The sequence below is a fragment of the Asterias rubens genome, chromosome 2 (genome assembly GCF_902459465.1).
Source record: "Asterias rubens chromosome 2, eAstRub1.3, whole genome shotgun sequence".
NCBI lineage: Eukaryota > Metazoa > Echinodermata > Asteroidea > Forcipulatida > Asteriidae > Asterias > Asterias rubens.
In genome coordinates this window covers 13,164,348-13,177,876 of record NC_047063.1, presented here as the reverse complement: position 1 = coordinate 13,177,876, position 13,529 = coordinate 13,164,348, and the positions used below count along the sequence as shown (strand labels likewise).

At 38.6% G+C, this 13,529-nt stretch overlaps 2 protein-coding genes across 2 annotated transcripts in view; both read left to right on the top strand.

Moving 5' to 3' along the window:
• Window positions 1–2,995, top strand: part of LOC117303377 (G-patch domain and KOW motifs-containing protein-like) — a 28,716-nt gene extending 25,721 nt beyond the window's left edge. The window contains exons 8-10 of the mRNA XM_033787554.1: window positions 621–820; window positions 1,725–1,810; window positions 2,703–2,995. Coding sequence (XP_033643445.1) covers window positions 621–820; window positions 1,725–1,810; window positions 2,703–2,843 — 427 coding nt within the window. The 3' untranslated portion in view covers window positions 2,844–2,995. The remainder of the gene's footprint in view (window positions 1–620; window positions 821–1,724; window positions 1,811–2,702) is intronic.
• Window positions 2,996–6,580: 3,585 nt separating this feature from the next.
• Window positions 6,581–13,529, top strand: part of LOC117307183 (structural maintenance of chromosomes protein 1A-like) — a 29,969-nt gene continuing 23,020 nt past the window's right edge. Inside the window, exons 1-2 of the mRNA XM_033791858.1 lie at window positions 6,581–6,862; window positions 12,857–13,037. Of these exons, the coding sequence (XP_033647749.1) occupies window positions 6,754–6,862; window positions 12,857–13,037 (290 nt within the window). The 5' untranslated portion in view covers window positions 6,581–6,753. The remainder of the gene's footprint in view (window positions 6,863–12,856; window positions 13,038–13,529) is intronic.

The following is a 13,529-nucleotide window of genomic DNA, read 5'->3' as shown; positions in this document are numbered from 1 at the left end:
CTTAAGCCGTTGTCACATTGGACTTTAGGGGGGTGAACTGACCGAGCTAATGGGTAACTTTACCTTTTTTAGATTAAAGGGACACGTTGCCTTGGATCGGGCGAGTTGGTCTATGAAAAGCGTTTGAAACTGTTTGTTATAAAATGCATGGTTAGAGAGATGTTTTGAAAGTAGACACACAAATCCACACGCAAATGCCTTGAAATTGTATGGTTTTCCTTATCTGTCTTGAACTAACATGACACACCATTTTGTGGAGTCAAGTTTTTGACTCCATAAAATGGCAGATTTCATAAAAAAAAAACGGTTTTAAAATGCTTTTCATGGACCAACTCGACCAATTCAAGGCAACGTGTCCGACCTATGTCTGCGCAGTTTAAATTTAGGTCAGTTTATTTTTAAATTGCTTTTTTTGTTGAGGAAACACATTGGGTGAACAATACGTGCTTTCTTTTGTTACAATGGATCTTGACAAAATCATGGTCGGCATGTGGACAAGCAGTCTTATTTCAAGCCTTGATGTACGAATTCTGTAATCAAGTCAAGTGGACTTACTGTGGTTAATTTCAAGTTGTGAAAGATGGATAGCACGTTCTGATATTTGTGTTTTTTCCATGTAGGGTCAGTCCTCACGGAGAATCCCACAACGGCCACTCGGACCACACGGAGCAGAGACACTGGCTGAGGCCTGACCTAAGAGTGAGATTCATTGACAAACAGTACAAGAAGGGGAGGTACTACAATACAAAAGTCAACATCGTAGATGTGGCGACCAGAGACACGTGCACCTGCCGAACGGATGATGGGAAATTACTCGATGGTAATTCAGTTATCCCACATTAGCCTAGCCGTTAATGAAAGTTTCTGTTGGCACCCAGTACATGAAGCATGGAGCAGAGGGACAGTTCCAAGTGGCAAACAAGCCACTTTGTTGCCACCCCCCCCCCCTCACTCCAAAAAAAGAAACAACATGCAGATTTATCTGAACCAATCACCAGTGGATACAAGTACATTTACAATTATTAAATTTGTTAAGACTACTGAGTTACATGTATGCATCAGCATTTCTTTACAAAATTTTGGCTATTCCTATTGGTGGAGAGCGCGTCACGTGGGTGTGTATAAACCTTTGTTTATGACCAGTAAAAAGTGTTGAAGCATGGGCGTGACACGCAAGCTTGCACCTGTGCTTATAAGACAGTTTCTTCATTCCTATTGGTCGAGAGCAATGGCTGGGACAGTTGTGCCACATCACGCGATTCGCGTGCAAGCACAGCATTCCCTTATAAGGAGTTGTTTACCCGAGGGCAGCAGGAGGGCCTTACCATTTCATAGCTGGAGGGCTGTTGTGTTGAAAGAAATCATTAAACAACTATAGTTTTTGCATTTATTTTACTTTTTGATCAAAAGTGTTGATGTTTTTGACCGAAAAGGTATTTATGAATGGGAATCAAAGTGTGTTGAATCGGTTTTCAACTAGTGGTTTAAACCCGCCGAGGCCTGGTTTTTTATAATTTACCTCAACTCCGCCTCGTTGGGATTAAACCACTAGTTGAAAACCTCTTCACCACACATTAAATTTTCCTTGCTGTTTATATTGGTCAGAGAAAAAAAAATTAACACAGTACCGGTAAGGCCAAACAAAATAGAATAGGTTTTAGAATGTCCTCCAGGCCAGGAATCTGCAACATTGAAAACATTTTATTTGTGTTTTTTCCTAATAGGTATTGATCAGAGCATGGTGGAGACATTAATACCCAAGACAGAGATGGCGTGTGTTATGATCGTAGCTGGTGGACTCAAAGGACAGGTACTATGCAACTTCTTGCCAAATACAAGGCTCAATGCCCGGTCACACAGGCCGCGATGAGAGAATGAAAACGAGAACAGTAAAAATGCACGCCCTCGATTGGATGAACTGCTCCACGCAGAATACACCCATTCTCATTCAACCTATCGAGGGTATGCATTTTTATCGTTCCCGTTTTCATTCTCATTATAGGGGCCTGTGTGACCGGGCCTCAAGCAACCCTTTTTCAACCCTTGGCTAGACACATTGGGCAAGCCATTGGGGCAGGCCATTGGGGGCAAGCCATTAGACATCAGGGCTAGACATCAGGGCAAGACATTTGGGCTTGCCACTGAGGCTATCCATTTGGGCTAATCATTCTTGGGTAAGCCATTTGGGCAATTTATTGGGGCCCAAGCCATTTGGTTTAGCAATTTTTGGAGCTAGCCATTTGGGAAGGCCTTTAAGGCTATCTAGCCATCAGGGGAAAATATTGGGGCAATCCTTGGGGCATGCCTTTGGGGCTAGCCCAGGGCAAGCTATTGTGGCAAGCCTTAGGGGCAGGCCATTGGGGCAAGCTATCTTGACAAGCCATTGGGGCATACCTTTGGGGCAAGCCTTTGGGGCATACCATTGGGGCATACCTTTGGGGGAAGCCTTTGGGGCAAACCATATGCAGCTAGCTATCAGGGCAAGCTATTCGGGAAAGACTTTGGGGCTGGCCATTAAGGCAAGTTATCAGGGCTAGCCATTTGGGCAAGCTACAGGGGCAAACCATCGATGCTAGCCATTTGGCTACCCATACATGTAGGGTCAGCATCCATAACTTTTGACTAGCTTGTACGATAATTTTATCAATCTTCTGTAGCCTCTTTTGATCTGTTGTGTGTTTTGTGTTTTTTTCACACTGCAGTTGGGTTCATTAGTAAAGCGAGACAAAACGAGAGCCAAAGCTGACGTCCAACTCCTGAGAGATCGGGACCAGATTAAGAGACTTGACTATGATGATATATGTGAATATGCTGGCAATATACATGATGAGGACGATTACTAGACCATTTGGAGGTCATAGCAAATTTTGAAAAAACCGTTGTACATGAGCGTGTTATCTTCCTGTATAAACTTACTTCGAAAGTGGGGCCAATTTCATAAAGCTGTTAAGCAGAAAATGCTGCTTGACAAATTTCTTTGTTTAACAAAAATTGAGTGGGGCATCAGTCACAAGCAATGTCCACTTATTTAATGTTGACTGGTAACCTGTTTCTGTTATAAAGCAATACTGTTTGGTGCTTAGCAAGTTTCTTTGCTTACAGGCTTTATGAAATTGAGCCCTAGTCTACTCGAGGCTTTGCAGCTTTGATGGGTACAATTCTCAATGACTGAGAGCTTCGCTGATGCTTAGGTAATGTCATCTAAATCCATGGCAACAACCAGTGGAAAGGAAATATGTCTGCTCCGAACTGTATAAGGTCCTCAATAAAACTGCTTTTGCATGTATTTTGAGCTCCTGGTAAATGGGATTTATTGATCAAGGGTGGTCATCTAAGTATTTGTTATGCAAAATAAAACATTGGTTTTCTAAGTAAAACATTGACATTCATTGATTTTTTTATTTGGACTGGTTTTTTTTTCTTCAAATTTGTATGCATTTTCTTAAAGCCATTGGACACTTTTGGTAAACAGTATTGTCCCACACTTCGTGTATCAACAAATAACAAACCTGTGAAAATATTAGGCTCAATCGGTCTTCGGAGTCGGGAGAAAATAACGGGAAAACCCACTCTTGTTTCCACACGTTTCGCCGTGTCATGACATGTGTTTAAAATAAATCCGTAATTCTCGCTATCGAGAATTGATATTGTTTTAATGTTTTTTCAAAAAGTAAAGCATTTCATGGAATAATATTTCGAGAGAAGTCTTTCACCAATACCTTCTGTAAACCCTGTAAATTATTTGTAAATCTGTGAACTTTTTTTCTTTTTTTCCTGTACCGAAAGTGTCCAATGGCTTTAAGGACCATTTGATCATTACGTATATAAACCCATGTTGTCTCTACTGAGTGATCGAGTGAGATCTTTGCATGCAACATGTCCAAGGCTAAAAGGGGAAGGCTTGTATAATAATTCTGGGCCCAATTTCATGGCTCTGCTTATTTATTCCCTGTAAATGTGGAGTACGCACAAGCACAAACCATAACTCCCTGCTAAGCCGCGAGTTACGCTTGACGTAAGGGCAGAGTTCCCTGCTTCCGCAGAACCATAACATTTTGCCCTGTTGAGGTGGTAACTAATGCGATGCCCTAATGGTTGTACATAGTCTGGGTCATTTTGGTTCTTATGCAGAGTGGAACAGCTAATTTGTTTTCACATCACATTTTGTAAAGATTGCACCTTCCATCTTGCCATTTATACTCGCTGATTCACAGGATGAGCAGAACATGTATAATATCAGGCGTGGAATTCTTCCTACTTTAGTCTGATTATTTTTGCTCTTGGAAACAATCATATGAATACATTGTGATTCAATAGCTTGAAATGCTAATAAAGCCTACACCATGTGCACAAAAAGGTCGGCACTTGTAATTGGTAAAATATTCCTACTTTTTCCAAGGACCAAATATCATGCCTGTTACGTAATTGAGAAGACAGAGGTTTCCATTAAAGGAACGTTACAGAATTGGTAAGAAACAGAAATCGTGAAGATCACAAATTTACATAAAACTTACACGGTCTAATGATGATGATAGTAGAAGACATCCCTTGAAATATTTCTGTCTAAAATTTCATATTTGATGAGAAAGAAATAATCTTATTTCGCATTTGGAGTTTATTGCTCAGTGAGCGTTTTATTCATTTGAATTTTTGCATCGATGCAATGCAAAATTTGTAGTCTGGTTTAAACTATTCTCTCGTGAACCAGATGGCCGATCGATTTCAAACTTCTACAGGTTTGTCAGTTTATGTTTATGGTGTATTACATAGAGTGCTTACACGGACAGCAAATTTTTTGCTAGCAAAACCATTTCTTTAAGGTTCCTTTGATTGAATTGTTCTCCCATTAGTGACATGACTGGTATGACAAAAGTTGTTTATTTTCTAATAAAAAGATATTATGCAAAATATAATTGAGTAGATTGCTTGTTTTGTGAAGTGTCCTTTTGATTAAGACTAGTGAAGCGAGGGATCGGTTAGTTTGGGAATGGTGCTGTGAATTAAGATCCAATAATTTACCACATTGGCAGGAACCTGTCCAATATTTATCGTGGAGCATTGCAGCAATTAAATGCAAGGATGAAACATTGTGCGCCTTTCACCAATCAAATGTCAAGCATCTCTGTGTGTAAAATAAGGACTGCTGAATACTGACATTCAGTCTGCACAACACAAGTACATCCTAAATATTTGCTGTGCAAAATTGCCGGACAATTTTCCTGTGTCGTCGTTCAATAGAGTTAAAAATCAAGTTGGTAAACGATGAGGCCTCGATCTCATTTTGGGGGCAAAGATTGGGACCAGGCCTTTCATGGGGCTCAGCAGAGCACTCTCCACCAGCTGGATGGAATGGACCGATCCGGCCTATCAATCAAACTGTGCGCGTTCACCCATTTGACCAATCACAGCAATGATTGTGGTCGGACAAACTCGGTCATGCGTGCGCGTATGTTTGGCACGCGCGGCAGAATCGTGCAGCAGAATCGTGCAGAATGTCATTGGGAGTGTTCATACACGTGTCTTGCTCACGTGCACGGTGGGCGGAGCTTAGTGGAAAGCCGGAACGGTCCATAGGAGGATCAGGAGTCAAGGCAAAGGGGGAAAGGGTGGGGGCGCTACTGTTCAAACTTGTTACTTGGCTACTAATTTGACTGGTATAGCCAACTTGTATAAAATCAAAATGATAAGAGAGCCAATTCATTACAATCATACACAAGTTCTGTGAAATACTGTTGCACTGATAACAACAGCTAGATGATGGACGAACAAACATTCACAGTAGGCCTACACACACTAGGTTGAGGCAGTGTACTTAAAACTCAGTAGTACCAAAGTGCGCAGCAGTAAACCCAGTAAACTCCCTGGAACAGTCGTTCACTACAACTGCTCAACTATTCAAGTCAATTTCTTTTGTGAGACAGTGCCCAGTTAGTACTGGGGCCGAGTTTAACTTGAGGAACATTATTTCCGAGTCTTGGGCCCTACATCCCGTCTTTTCAAAGGCCACCTCAGATCATATATCTGTAATCACACCAATAAATGATATTATTCGCCTTAGAATCATCATTGGTGGCCCATGAGCAAGTGAGCTCAAACAAAAAGGATGGGGGAAATTGAAATGACTAAAATGACCCTACACTGGAGGGAGCATTTCAGATTGAAAACTTTATTCAAGACATCAACTGGACACAAAATTATGTGCCCATCAGTCTCAGTTTGTGTCCTCAGTAACGCATCACCTCCAAGGGCCACTGAAGTCAAGGAAGAATTAAGATAAAGAAGGAAGAAATGAAGATACATTTAACATTGAGAACAATAACATGTACACACAGAGACAAATAGCGAAAACAGACTCCTGTAGTGAGGACAGACTGAGAAAGAATCGAAGAAACGAAAAGGTGTAAGACGAACGAAAAAGACGACGTTGACACAGTGAGTGATAAAGGTGAAGTGAATCAGTTTACGTTTCAGAGTAAGATAGTATAATTACAAACAAGCATTTCGTGATAATTCATTACCAATGGTAGGTATGGGAAACACAGTTAACATGAACTACATAAGGTAAAAGTCAACGAGAACAGCGTACAGTGGGGGTTACTGCGCATGCGCTATCATCTACCGCACTGTTTCGCGCGAATCGATGGGTTGATCAAAATGCCACAAAATTGATCCAGAAAATAGTTAAATCGCTACCAATTGCAGGATAGTTTTATCTGGAGATAGTCGACTAGCCAGTGTACTTGAAGGGCAATCATGGGGTACCTCAAGTTGCTTCTTTTGGAGAATTTTAAGTCCTATCGGGGCAAGCAAACCATCGGGCCGTTCAAGCCGTTCACTGCAATCATTGGACCAAATGGAGCAGGTAATGTATGATTATGCCCTTAACCAGTTATGCTATGTTTTTGTTGTTCTGTTTTATGATGATTCTAATTGTGTCGTGTTGCCTGTTAATTTTCTTGCAATGGTTGCTTAAATCAAATGTGTTTAGCCCTGCTGTTTGGTTGATTGTCACTTTCAATAATTAAATTTAAACTCATTATTGTTCTATTATTATTTTTGTTTATTTCAATTTATTCTGAGTTTATAAATTTTAATTATTAAGTTTAATTTAAAAATGATCTAGTTCATTGTATTGAAATTGAATTTAATGAATGATGTCGATTTATATATATCAGTACGGGTGCATAGACTTTTTACCGGACGTTCTTACCAGTCCTTCATTCAATAGTCTGACTTCTTACTAATGCTATGATGATGGGAAGTTATTTTCCTCTCGTATTTGTAGTAAGGCCTAGGCCCTAGACGTAGCGGTAAAATCTGAGAATGCTGAGACAATAATTGTTTGGCAAGCCCTTCGCCAAAACGATCCAGTTTCGTGCAGTGTGAATGAATAGCGTCATTGTGTTCAGCGTAAAATAGCCCCCTTTTAAAGGCTTATCTTGGCCGGTACTTTTTTTACTGGATTCTGATAGAAAAAGACATGCTCTATCAAGTGATTTTTATTTCGTTGATTTTTGGAATGATACATTATTTCAAAAACTGGGTCAAAGGTCACGATAACATATGAAAGATTACAGTAACCTACATTTCTCAAAATTTATTTTTAACAAAAGAACTGATTTGAGCATGCAATTCTCATCATTTTGATACCAAATTTGCATATATGTGATAAAAATTGACATGTAATGATATATTTTTACCCAAAAGGTGGTATTTTACCCTAAAAATGTCAGATTTTAGTGGTTTCTGCCCTGACCACATGGTAAGTCGGATCGGGCTAAAAATTGGTGTGCATTCATGGCTCATTAGGACCTACAAGCACAGCAATTTTTATCAAAATCGGAAGACATGAGGTAAAAAAGTGTGTTGGTCTGACATGGAATGACCCATTTAGAACTTGAGGTCTCGAAATCAACCATCTAGACGCACACAGCTTCGTGTGACAAGGGTGTTTTTTTCTTTCATTATTATCTCGCAAGTTCGATGACCGATTGAGCTCAACTTTTCAGAGGTTTGTTATTTTATGCATATGTTGAGATACACCAACTGTGAAGGCTAGTCTGTGACAATTACCGATAGTGTCCACTGTCTTTATCTTGAATGGTTTTTAATTTTTAGGTAGCTTAACATGCCCATGGTTAACGGATCCTCTTTCAAGAAAATTTTTGATTATTTAGTTACTGAAAGATTATTTTTATTAATTGTAATATTCTTGGTTGGGTTTGGGTCCTTCATCCTCACGTACATGTATGTGAGTAGTAGTAGTAAGTTAATTGGGAGGGCTTGAAGTTGACGTTGAATAATTAAAGTTCACCACAGAACAAACAAATGACACAAGTTGAACTCGAAAGTAAGTTGATGTCACGATAAACGATTTTATTAAGAGTTCTCTGCTCGAACTCTCCTGTTCTCCAGTCTACGTAGCTCAAACTAACTTCGTACATTCCTTTACTTTATTCCAATCCTTGTTATTAATTATCTTCTATTTCACAATATTCTTAATTCCAAACCAACCGCGCACACGCTCGCGCTTAGTAATTTGCTCGCGCTCTGTAATTAGCTCGCGCTTTGCGGTTGGTTTAGGGTAGATCACTTCATTATGAATCACAATTTATTGACTTGATGTCATTTAATAATATTATAGGCCTAAAACACCAAGGTAGGTTAGGTATGTGACAACGCTTGGGCAGTACAGGTCTGTGATCTCTACATATTTTTCTTCATGTTTTGGAAGCCAACTGATTTTAGAATAACTGTAAATCCATGAGTTTTTCACCTAGAACAGTTATGTACATTCTCTTTGTGCTCTTTAATCTGGTACCCATCATTTCAATTAAAATTGGGTGAAGTTAATTGTTTGTCACAACAAATGAGAGAGAGGTTGGCAGTTTCAAACTTGGGGTTTAGAATTTTAGCATAGATAGGGTTAGAGGCGTCTCCTGAAAAGGTCAAAACATTACCGATGCCAGCAGGGATAGGCCTATGTAAAAAGTAACTATTTGTTCTCGGTTGGCGGTACAGATGTATCCCCACCCCATACTTGCTTCTGTTTGGGCACTGGCCTGGTGACCAGTCTTTTTTATTTGTCTTTCACTCTGTACTTTTTAACATGTGTTCTGCGCCTTTGATCATTTTGTATGTAAGGGGCGCAATATAAATTTCAAATATTATTATTATTATTATTATTTTTATTATTATTATTATTATTATTATTATTATTATTATTATTATTATTATTATTATTATTATTATTATTATTATATATCTTTTTGGGAGCTTTTGCCAAAGATCTTGATGGGAACATCATGTACATTGTAAAACAATTAACAAAACAGTTTGATAAACCTGTTGGATTAACAAAAGTTTCATCCTAACACCAATCCTGACATTATTTCTTGACATCGTTGAACAGATTTTTATCACCAAATTGCCATCCTACCACAAATCTTCAAAATTAGTCGCGATAAAAAGTTTAAAATGTAAATCTTCACAAAGATACATAGTTTTGAAGTAAAACAAAAAATATATTGCCTCTAGCCCATCTTATAATTAAACCACCATAGCTCACCTACATGTATGTTTTAAATTGTGCAAAAAAACTAAACATAAATGCAAAACTACATTGTAAACACACAGCCTAATTATACTAGCCGAGCTACATGTAATACTTAATGACAACTGACGACACGTCTTAACTCTGGATTGGGGACAATTCCCACCTGTCACACAATTATCAAATTATCACTTAACAACCATAGCCCTGCAATACTACATTAACTTCTATATAATTAAAAAGTAGTGCGTTGGTAACAATTGCCTCAAATATCAAAGAACAACAATATGAATAAAGCGTGGATATTAGTAAACACCTGAACCTATTACATACATACACTGGGTTTTATATAGGGCAATTTCATTAGAGCACAGCTCACCTATCGTAAATAAATGTTAAGCTCCTTACAATTCCTACGCAAGACCTTGGGTTGCGTTTTAGCGGCTGTAATCAAAAACTGTTTTGGTGACTGATTAGTGTTTAACCAATGGCCAAGAAAAGTTACAGAAAAATGACCGGAAAAGTTATTGGTTATGACCGCCAAAACGCACCCCTGTCAGGCATGTGAGACTTCCTTTTTTCAGCTGATTTCCTCTTCTTCTTTTTTTCTTTTTTTTTTCTCTTATTTTCTTCACTTTCTGTGTACAAAATGATAGGAATATTCTCTTTTCCTCTTTTTTCATGGGTAGTAACTCACATGCCTGCCTGTGCAACCCTGAAAAACATGGTACAGGCTAACCTGCACTGAATGCAAACAAACTAGGCAGCAATGAGGATTGACAATGAAGATCGAGCTTCGGATTCTGTAGTTTGTAAAGGCAAGAACCCAGTGCACTTATCGTAAAGAGAAGGGGTTCGCCCACGTGTTCCATGCTGGATTGTCAGCATATTGCGCCACAGCACCTTTTAAACCATTACATGGTGCTAAGGATTACATGGTCTTATATCTCAAACTTCGTTCCACTCCTTGCAGTAATATAATAATACATGGCGCTTTGTATCCTTTGGCAAAAGGCGCATTATAAATACGGTTATTATTATTATTAATAACAATTGATCTAAAAAGTCTCTAAAAGAACATTATTTTAAAAGGAATAATGCAAACACACACCTCAAATCTGCAAAATCATTATTATAATATAATTGTTAATGAATATATGCAAACATGTAACTGTGTAAAGTTAAATACTCATTTTAAATTTGTAAATTGCTGAAATGTTGCACAAAACTTAACAATTAGTTTGGCTAACTACACACTAATAGTCTAATATTACAATAAAAGTAAACTTGAATTATGCCTAGCTAGCAGCTAACACATATCGTAGTATATTTTGTAAGGGGACGTGATATTTCTTAGTCCACAGGGCTTACATGTAGATGGCAACTTATTGACCAGGGGTTGCCCTTAACTTTTTTTTTCAACTGGCCAGCAGGACCAGTTGGCTTGATTTTTCACTGGTCCGCCAGGTTTTTGACTGGTCCGTCAATTTTTTTATATTTTTTTCTAAACTAATAGTATACTGTTGTATACCAACTGCTCGATTTCCGATCGTCGCTATTTCAAATCTCAACATGAATTGCAACGTCAACTTGTTATTGTGTTCGAAAATTTAGTATGATCTTTATTTAGAGAGTTTTTTTAGTCCACGGTTTATTGTAAGCACTCGACATCAAAGTATTCCTAGTAAGAAAAACTTTGTTATAAAAAGAAATTAGTGTTTTACTAATCAAACAAAAACACTTTAAAGCCGACTGTTAAAATATCATTAACTTTTTATGTATTGCCTTCAAATCTACGGTAAGGAAGGTTACGTGCGATCGCTCAAGTTATTTTATCATGTATAAACTTTGCCTATTATTGTAGTTTTAATAAGTATTCATAAACAATACATCTACCGAAGTTCCCAAAATCGTTTCACTTTCGTGCAGAAAAAGTAAACCCCCAACATAAAGTAGACATCAAAGTAGTTGCAACATCCATGAAGAAGCCTATGAGTTTTACGGTATTCTTTTCAATTATGTGTATGGAATGGTCGGTGGCTGCGTCTGTTTTGTGAACAAGATTTTCATTTAAAAAACTTTTTTAAGAGCAGCAAAAACAACCGCGCCTTTGTTAAACACATGATTGCATTCTAGAACCCAAGTCTTCCTTGAAATCAACCTGCAAAAAAAACCAAACAACCGCGCATTTATGACCAATAAAACCATGGAGCAATAAACTAGATTGCCCACCGATCGCCCTGCAAAAAAAAACTCTTGTGTTTCTGATCAGCAGAGTGTGGGTTCGAATCCCCAGCCGTGACACTTGTGTCCTTAAGCAAGACACTTAACCATTGCTTGGTCCTTTGGATGGGACGTAAAGCCGTTGATCCCATGTGTTGTGTAACCCATGTAAAAGAACCCAGTGCACTTTTCGAAAAGAAAAGGGGTTTGCCCCAGTGTTCTTGGCTGTGGCTGCTGTTATACGCCGTAGCACAGTTCTCAGATTTATCTTTTACATCTTCCTCCAAACGCTCTTGAAACAGACTGCCTGAATGTTTGCTGCCACCTAGCGTCACAAACACACCAAGTGGAGAGTGCTTTCTGAATGGCTATTATTTTACTAATTATTACTCTGGATGTCTTCGTTGTCAAAAAGATGTTGAATGAGATCACTTGGAGTGGTTATCTTGTTATGGTCCCTGGTGAGACTGACACCAATGTGTAGACATGGTAGTTCAATCAGAGCGCGGTCTGTGTAGTCACCTAACTCCGGTCTGCCAAAAATCCTGACAAAACCAAAGAAAAGGAGGAGAGCAATAAATCACAAGAACCTTTCATTACACATTGAACAGGGACAATCACGAAACCTGTCACTTTATAGGGTTTTTCTGTTTTGATATATACCAGAATAAACTAGTTTGTTTAAAGGAATGTTACAGAATTTGTAAGAAAACAAAATCGTGAAGAGCACAGATTCACATCAAACTTACACGGTCTAATGATGATGATAGAAGAAAACATTCGTCTATGAGCCTGCGCGTGTTTGAGTGTGTGCATGTGCCGAAGAAATCAAACCAGGAACGCTGCGTGCTTCAACCTCAAATTCTAAATCTTAGGTCTCAAAATCAAATTCGTGGAAAATTACTTCCTTCTCGAAAACTACATTACTTCAGAAGGAGCCGTTTCTCGCAATGTTTTTTACTATCAACCTTTCACAATCACTAGTAATCAAGAAAGGTTTAATGCGTATAATTATTTCAAGTAATTACAAATAGTGTCCAGTGCCTTTAAGTGAAAATTATCATCCTATTTCATTCTCAGGTAAATCCAACTTGATGGACGCCATCAGTTTTGTGCTCGGTGAGAAGACGTCTAACCTGCGTGTGAAACGATTGTCTGACCTCATTCATGGCGCCCCCATTGGCAAACCAGCGTCCAATCGTGCAACTGTAACTGCGGTGTATGCTGAGGAAGATGGAACAGAGACAAACTTCACAAGAATGTGAGGCAATTTTGTTTTAAACAAATTTATTAGTGCTATTAAAAAGTCTTGTTCACTTAATTCATTCTCAAAGAAACTGAAACAGCACCTCATGTATAATTTTTTTTGTAGATACATTATTGTACATGTATACACTAATTGAACAAAGACTGTTGTGTTGATAATTGATTAGTGTGGCCTGTGTCATTGTCTTTTACTTTAGTTTCTTTGTTTTGGTGATTTTGTTTGTCCTTGTCGTGTCCAAGTCCTTGTTCTCAGGGAAACCACAAAAGCATTATGCTGAACTTTTTCCCCTGCATATTGGGAAACTTTTGACAGGGCACCAAGACCAAGCACAAAGGAGGCCATGGCCTCCGTGAAGTTCCAGGTCTGTTAGACATACATGTACTTTGCTAATCTAACCATACATGCCATACTTCAAATGCATTCATGGTGCCCATTACAGCATTAGAACTACATGTACCCTACACAACTTATTGCAGTTAAATGGTT